Source organism: Ranitomeya imitator, chromosome 7, assembly GCF_032444005.1.
Source record: "Ranitomeya imitator isolate aRanImi1 chromosome 7, aRanImi1.pri, whole genome shotgun sequence".
In the NCBI taxonomy this organism is placed as follows: Eukaryota; Metazoa; Chordata; class Amphibia; order Anura; family Dendrobatidae; genus Ranitomeya; species Ranitomeya imitator.
Genome location: NC_091288.1, coordinates 17655765 through 17664402, shown reverse-complemented (window position 1 = coordinate 17664402; position 8638 = coordinate 17655765). Strand labels below are relative to the sequence as shown.

Here is an 8638-nt window from a genome sequence, read left to right as displayed (position 1 = left end):
CGGCCAAAACCTCACCAAGACTAGAGGAGGAATGGGAAGGGGGATGGAGGGAAGAAAGGATGGATGGAAGGAAGAAGGGATGGATGGGTAGATGAGGGATGGGTGGATGGGTAGATGGATAGGTAGATGAAGGGATGAATGGGTAGATGGAGGGATGGATCGATGGATGGATGGATGGGTAGATGGAGGGATGGATGGAGGGATGGGTAGATGGATGGAGGGATGGGTGAATGGAGGGATGGGTGAATGGAGGGAGGGATGGGTAGATGGAGGGATGGGTAGATGGAGGGATGGGTAGATGGAGGGATGGGTAGATGGAGGGAGGGATGGGTAGATGGAGGGAGGGATGGGTAGATGGAGGGAGGGATGGGTAGATGGAGGGAGGGATGGGTAGATGGAGGGATGGGTAGATGGATGGAGGGATGGATGGGTAGATGGAGGGATGGATGGGTAGATGGAGGGATGGATGGGTAGATGGAGGGATGGATGGGTAGATGGAGGGATGGGTAGATGGAGGGATGGGTAGATGGAGGGAGGGATGGGTGGAGGGAGGGATGGGTAGATGGAGGGAGAGATGGGTAGATGGAGGGAGGGATGGGTAGATGGAGGGAGGGATGGGTAGATGGAGGGAGGGATGGGTAGATGGAGGGAGGGATGGGTAGATGGAGGGATGGGTAGATGGATGGAGGGATGGATGGGTAGATGGAGGGATGGATGGGTAGATGGATGGAGGGATGGATGGGTAGATGGATGGAGGGATGGATGGGTAGATGGATTGTGGGATGGATGGGTAGATGGATTGAGGGATGGATGGGTGTATGGAGGGAGGGATGGATGGGTAGATGGAGGGATGGATGGGTAGATGGAGGGATGGATGAGTAGATGGAGGGATGGATGGGTAGATGGATTGAGGGATGGATGGGTGTATGGAGGGAGGGATGGGTAGATGGAGGGATGGATGGGTAGATGGAGGGATGGATGGGTAGATGGATTGAGGGATGGATGGGTGTATGGAGGGAGGGATGGATGGATGGGTAGATGGAGGGATGGATGGGTAGATGGAGGGATGGATGGGTAGATGGAGGGATAGATGGGTAGATAGATGAAGAGCTATATGGAGTGATCAAGGCACGGATGTAGAGATTGAGGCACAGATATAGATAAATAGATATAAAGGAGAGAAATAGATATAAAGTAGATAATGTGATGAAAGAGTAGGTATATTAGATGGATAGAAATATAAAATACATAAACGATGGATAGATATGTATGAGATAGATAAAAAGTCAGACATAAAGTAGCAATAATAAATATAATTTAATAATAAATTGCATTATCACTAAACACCATCCTGGGTACAATCCTCCGGATCCTCGGCCAAAACCTCACCAAGCGCATACATGGTAAAAGGCAGCGCTCCCGTAATATGTCTGTCTGTGTTCAGACAGTTCCAGAAGTGTGATCTCTTCGGGGCGGGTGACGGGACGGATCATTGGTCGGATCACACAGCTCGTTACCACTCTATTGGTCACTACATGATCTACCCCTGTGTATCGTATAGTCAGATACTTGCAGATCTGCTCTGCGCCCCTTTTTACATGACTTTGCAGAGTTGTGGAGGTGCCATTGAGCTTTTGTTATATTTTTTGACTTTGGACAGTTCAGCCAGGAGACGCGGAGGTTTAATTACTATGTGCAAGAGAATCTCAGTCTAATCTGAGGCGCGATGACACTGATCGGTGACTGCTCCGAAAGAGAGCTCTGGAGAAAGCGCCCCTTCTCCCTTATTAATAACCAGTGGTTACCGCGAGGAGCGAAGCCATCCTAGCAACTTTTATAAATGACTGCGGCCCCCTCCCCCGCACCTCTGGGGGCCCTGGATCTGTAATAAATACATTCTATTTTCAGTTTATTGTGTATATGTTAATTGCAAAACTATTGTGCACCATCCTGAGAAATTAACTCTGCAAAGGTCATCACAAACTGTTATTAACTTTGCATTGCTCGAGACGGCGGCTCTCTGCTGGGGAATGACAGCTGCCTGCGCGGCCACCGCCGTCTGCGGAGAAGGAGGCAGTCGCCACCTCCAAATGTATGCAACCAAAAAGAAATCTAACCCGCACCTCCTAATAGAGTGAAGCAAGTGTGAACAAGTGCAAGGGGCGCACACACATTGGTCAATTTGTGCGGAAATTAAATCCGTCTTACGGTATATACAGTGCCTTGAAAAAGTATTCCTACTGCGTGAACTTTTCCACATTTTTTCACGTTAAACCCACAAAGGTAAATGTTTTTTGTTGTGATTTTATGTGCTATACCAATGCAAAGTAGCAACTGTTTGTGATGTGTAAAGGAAATGATACAGGGTTTTCTAATTATTTTAAAAATATAAATGTGAAAATTGTGAGGTGCGTTTGTATTCAGCCCTTTGTAGTCTGATACTCCCAAATAAAATCCTGAGTGACCAATCGCCTGCAGAAGTTAAATAGTATATTGCGTCCGCTTGTGTGTGATTTCTTATCACTATAACTACAGCTGCTCTGTGAAGGCCTCAGAGGTTTGTTGGAGAACATTAGGGATCAAATAGTATCATGAAATCCAAGGAGCCCACCAGACAGGTCAGGGATAACGGTATAGAGAAGGATAAAGTAGGGTTAGGGTTAAAATTTAAAAAAAAAAATAGCCCAAGCTCTGAACATTTTACGGACCACTGGTTCTATCCATCACCAAAAAATGGAAGGAGTATGGCACAACTTGCAAACCTACCGAGACATGGCTGTCCATCTAAACTAACATATCAATCAAGGAGAGCACTAATTAGAGAAGCAGCCAAAATGCCCGCAGTCACTCCAGAGGAGCTCCAGAGATCCACAGCTCAGGTGTCAACAGGACAAATATCAATCATATACTCTACAATCTGGACTTTATGGAAGAGTGGCAAGAAAAAAGCCATTTACTAAAGCCATAAGATGTCTCATTTACAAAAAGCCATGTAGGGGACCAAATGGCAAGTGGAAGAACGGGCTCTGGTCAGATGAGACCAAAGTAGAACTTATTGGGCTAAATGAAATTTGTGACGGAAAACTAACACTGCACATCACCCTGAAAACACCATCCCCACAGTCACACATGGTGGTGGCAGCATCATGCTGTGTGGAGGCTTTTCTTGATCAGGGGCAGGGAAGCTGGTAAGATGGATGGACCTACATACAGGGCATTCCTGGAGGACAACCTGTTCGAGGCTGTAAAAGACTTGAGACTGGGGCGTAGGTTCACCTTCCAGCAGGACAGCGACCCTAAACATCCTGCCAGAGCTACAATGGATGGTTTAGAACATTTGTGTCTATGAACGCCCCAGTCACTGTCCAGTCCTAAATCCCATTGAGAATCTCTGACAAGAAGTGAAAATTGCTGATCACAGACGTCTCCATCCAACCTCACCGAGCCATGGTGCGTTTGTATAAAAGGGGCTGAAATTACAACATCAAGATCTGCAAAGCTAGTAAAGACAGACCCCCAAAGACTGCAGCAGTAATTGCAGCGAAAGGTGGTCCAGGGGGCTGAATACAAATGCATGTCACAATTTTCAGATTTATATTTTTAAAATATTTAGAATGCCCTAAATAATTTCCTTTACACGTCACAAATACTTGCTATCTTTGTGTTGGTGTTGCATAAAATCCCAATAAATAAACCTTTAATTTTGTGGGTATAACAGCTGGCTGTGTGAGGATGTGCAGCTCCGCTCTATTAAGGTGAATTAAGTTCTATTACATGTTAAATTCTGTCTCTTCTCAGTTCGAAAAAGAGAAGCAGCACGACATCCGCTCCTTCTTCTCACCCAGGCCGGAGGCCGAGAAAAAGCGCAAGAACATTTCTAGAGAAGACGAAGGTGTAGAAGTCGCTGGGGAGATAGACGACAAAGCTGTAGAAGAAGTGTTTGCCGCCAAAGCCCCATCAGATGACAGTGAAGTCGTTGATGTTGACGCCCTCTTTCCTGATGAAGACTTTGAACATCAGTCCAAACGTTTCCGACCATCAGGCAGCCAGACCCCTAAATCCACCCCTAAAAGTGCCAACTGTGGAAAGAGAAAGTCTTGGAGTGGCAAACCTAATTCCTTGTTTTCTTCACCTAAGACGCGGGGGCTTTCAGAAGGGGCTTTGCTTACCCCTCCAAGACCTGCCCTCTCGGAGAAGCAGTGGAACTGCCCGGCCTGTACATACACCAATAACTCCTTACTGCCGTATTGCGAGATATGTGAAAGTCCTAGGAGCCGAAAAGGTAGGTGTAAGATTAGGAAACGAAAAGTCCTTATAGTGATACTGTGACTGTCCATCTTCTGCCATCAGTTCCACCAATTCAGTATACAGGAAGCTCACAAGCGCCCCCCACTGGTGGCAGAAGGCAGGCAGAATTTGTCATTGCACTCTATAGTGGTTATAGAGATGGAGATTTGGTGCTGTGTATCCTAAAAGTAGAGTTCTGTCCACTATAGAGTGTCTACATTTTCTTGTCATTATTTAGTGTTACCCCAGACATGTATTTTTTGTCAGTGTTTGTCATTTCCAATTTAGCCTAGTTGGGTTTAGATTAGTGTACAGGAGCGTTTTGGGGATGTAATTTTTTATTTATTTTGATAGGGTTATTTTATGTGTATGATTAAGTTTCTTTTTCATTTTTATCACTTAAAAAGATAATTAAGGGACATTATTACTTTATTTTATTTTAGTATTACTTAAATTTTTATTTTTTTTCAATTAGTTTTATTTTTTAATTCTAGATCTTATTTTTTCCTCTACCTTCTTCGTTCCTCTTTTTATTCCTTTTTCTTTCTTCCTTTTTTCTTCTTTGATTCTTCCTTCCTTTCCTCTTCGTCCTTCTTCCTCTACTTACTCCCTTCTTCTTTGTTTTTTCTAACTTCCTGTTTTTTCTTTTTTCCTTCGTCCTTTTTATTTCATCCTCCTTGATCCTCTTCCGTCCTCCCTTTTCTTCATTCTTTTTCCTTTTTCTTCTTTCTTTTTACCTTCCGCCTCCTTTATCCTTTTCCCTTTTTCTCCTTTTCCCTTCTTCTTCCTTTCTTTTCTTACTTCTTCTTTCTTCCTTACTTCCTCTTCCTGCTTTTTTCTTCTTCCTTGATTCTTACTTTCCTTTTCCCCTTTTCTTTCTTCCCTTTTTTTACTTTTTCCTTTAGCCTCTTCCTTCATCTTTTTTTCTTCATTTTTTTCCTCCTCCTTCTTTCTTCCTTCCTCCTATCACTTTTTCCTCCTTCTTGCTTCTTTCTTTCTTCTTCCTCTTCCTTCTTTTTTTGTGATTATTCCTCTTCCTGCTGCTTTCTTGTTTTTTCTTCTTTGTTTATTACTTCCTTTTTCCCGTTTTTCTACCTTCATTTTTCCTTTATTCCTTTTTCATTTTTTCTTCTGTCTTCCTTCCTCCTTTTTCTTCGTTTTTTTTTTCCTTCTCCTTCCTTCTTCCTCCTACTTTTTGCTGCTCCTCCTTCTTCCTCAGAGACTGCAGAGTGTTTGGGGGTCTTTGTCAGCACCACGCTTTTTTGAGCACCGATCCACACTCTTTTTTTCACTGCGGCTGCACAGTGAGCGGAAATAGGAAAGATGATGATGGATGATTGCGGGAATATCCCTTTAAGCAGCTTCTATCCATCCCCCCATATTATAGGAGCGTTATAAATGATATAATGCGGTCAATGGCAAATTCACCTTTAAGAAGCCGAATCTGATGGAGGCAAACGAGGTTAAGCACATTTCAGACGTCTGCACAGGGGACGAAAATCCTACCTGAGCATCAATCTGTGAATGTGTCTCCTCGGAAAGTGAAAGGTGCCAATTTCTGTCAAGAACGTATGTTGAGATCTGCTATGGCATGGCATTAGGCTTGGCACAAATGGACATTTCTGATTAATATCAGCGGGACACGAATTCAATGGGCAGGAGCGGAGGTCCCGTTTCCATGGCAGCAAATAAGCCTAACATTCATCGCCCTGCTGTTTTCTTTCCCCGTCTGGAGATTTATGATCAAAAGGGCAATGAAATTATAGATTTTTAGTTCTTTCACAGACTAATGATGCTGCGTTTGCATTTCATTCCAACTCGCCGCCGCGTGCGCGGGACCTGGCCACAAAGTTTCCTGCATTCTGTTAAAGTTTGCATTGTTCTAGAACTCTGGAATTCGGAGATACTTTCCTTCGTTTGCAAAAAAAAAAAAAATGAAACCGGTTGTAATTTGCTTATTTTTGGATTCCCGACGTGAGATTGGCGCGGAACCCGTGGACCGCGGCATTCTGGACAGCGCAGAAATGTCCGGAGAACTCGGGGGTCAGTAAGAATCGGAGATACTGTGGGGATAGTTATATTCCAGCAAGTGCACTTACATTTCATACAAAATCTGCGTATTCCAAGGAAAACAAATGTGTGTAGTTATATTATTAAAAAATAACACTTCAATGTAGAGCTGCCATATTCATAGACGTCTCAAGAAAGGGCGGAATGGTCCGTGCGAGTTTCAGAAAACGTTGCATAAATCAGTCGTACAAGTGAATATAAGAAACCTTGTAATATATCTGATCAGATAAATATTCATTATCCTCCACTTAAGAGCCACTTTTTTTTTCATCCCTCTACCTTGTGAAGTCACCACTCAATCGGAAATGTTGCCAAAATCCGTCTGACAGATGAACTGAGGGATCTCTCTGTGGAGAGGGGAAGAGGAGGGAGAAAAACGTGAGAAGAGATGGGGCTCTAACGCAAACATACTCTGACATGTGCTGGTGCTTTCTAGTAAGACCACAGAGCTGGATTCACAGCCACATTGCTCAGTACAGCTGCATAATTTCCTCCATGCTGCTTTTGAACATGGGATACATAGAAAAAGGAGAGAAGAACTTTCATGACTGTGTACAGGAGATATAATAACAGCTAGTTTACAGCCACAAGCTCAGAGACAACTGAACATTAGAGAGGGTCTACAGAGGGGAAAAATAGAGATCATGTGCTACATAGAGAAAAGAGAGCAGGAATCCCTCATGTCTGTGTGTGCTGTGTATGGGAGACATCATAGCAGCTGGTTTCCATCCAAGTTCAGAGACTTAAGAGAAAATTATAGATAGATCCTGGGAATAATGTAGGATACAAATCATACAAGACTATCCCTTTAAATAGAAATAATTTGCAATAGCAGACAGTCAATAGGCACATTGGGTGCTGTTTTGGGAGGGGAGGGAGGCAGCCATTTTTTCCTAATTCTGAACAACCCCTTTAAGTATTCTTCAGCCCAGCGGGTCAATTCTGATGCTGAAAACTGCAGACGATGGCTGTGACCTTTTGTCCACGAGCTATATATATAAATCACCGGTATCTCGCTCTCATAGATAGAGATGTTCATGGCGATCGCTTTCTACCTACGGCGGTGTGCAGGTAGCAATAATCGCACTCGTTAACATCTGTGACTGCCGATATCAGGACGATGACACGGACTGGTGGCCATATGATTAGACACCTCGGCCTGTACATTACTAGGGATCATCCCCCCGTGCTGTAAGTAATAGGGATGCAATGCAGAATAGAGGATAATACTGTGATAATCTCCTGTGTGTGATATTGTTATACAGCCTGTTCACTCCAATTATAGTATTTTACCTGCAACTCCATCATCGCTCTTAATCCCCTGAGAAACTGGAAATTACAGAAATGTGAAAAAACAAGTGGAAATTATTTATAAAGGATGCTGCGCCATTTTTCTGGTATTGAAAAGCCGTTTTTGTGTGAAAATTGCACATTTTAGCACCCTTTCTACAGCCGGTCTACAGGATCATCCGGCACCACCAAGTTCTGCGTCAGGTGGTGACTATGGCATCTTGCTCACATGTTCTTACCGGGGCATGTGCACTATCAGTGATCAACTGTGATCAGTGCAAGATCGGAGCAGCAATTCTTAATTTTCCCTGCATCTCCTCAGTCCTGACAGTATACAACCCAGTGCTACAATATACAGCTTTTCTTAGTCCATCTATATACTATATGCAACCTTCTCCTGCAGAGCATAACTTCTCTTAGCTGTTCTATATAACAGCCTCCTGCAGTACATCACTCTTCTCAGCCCCTGTACATACAACTCCATCCTACAGTACATCGCTCCTCTCATGACCTCAATAAAGCCCGTCCTGCAGTACATTGCTTTTTTTTGGTCCTTTCAATATACATCCCCATCCTACTATTCATCACGCCCATCTATACATTATACATAGCCTTCTCCTTCAGAAAATAACTCATCTAGTTTCTCCTCACCTCTGCATTGTCTGAAAGGGTGAGCAACTTTTTGCGAGATTATGGTTCCAATACATTGGTAATTGCACCTGCTCAGTGACCTGCAGCTTGCCACTTCTGTCCGCCATGAGACTCATCCCGCAGTACATCGCTCCTCTCAGCTGCTTCAATATACAACCCCATCCTGCAGTACATTGCGCCTCTTAGCCCTTCATTATATAGCCCTATCATGCAAAGCATTGTTCCTCTCATCTCCCCCACTATACAGTCCCATTATGCTGTACATAATTCCTCTCAGCCCCAGTATACAGCCCCATCCTGCAGTACTTCATTCCTCTGAGTCCATCTATGCACTATACTC

At 43.8% G+C, this 8638-nt stretch overlaps 1 protein-coding gene across 1 annotated transcript in view; it reads left to right on the top strand.

The window, feature by feature from the left end:
• ZRANB3 (zinc finger RANBP2-type containing 3) overlaps positions 1-8638 on the top strand; it is a 182395-nt gene that overhangs the window by 137391 nt on the left and 36366 nt on the right. The window contains exon 13 of the mRNA XM_069732850.1: positions 3799-4282. Coding sequence (XP_069588951.1) covers positions 3799-4282 — 484 coding nt within the window. The remainder of the gene's footprint in view (positions 1-3798; positions 4283-8638) is intronic.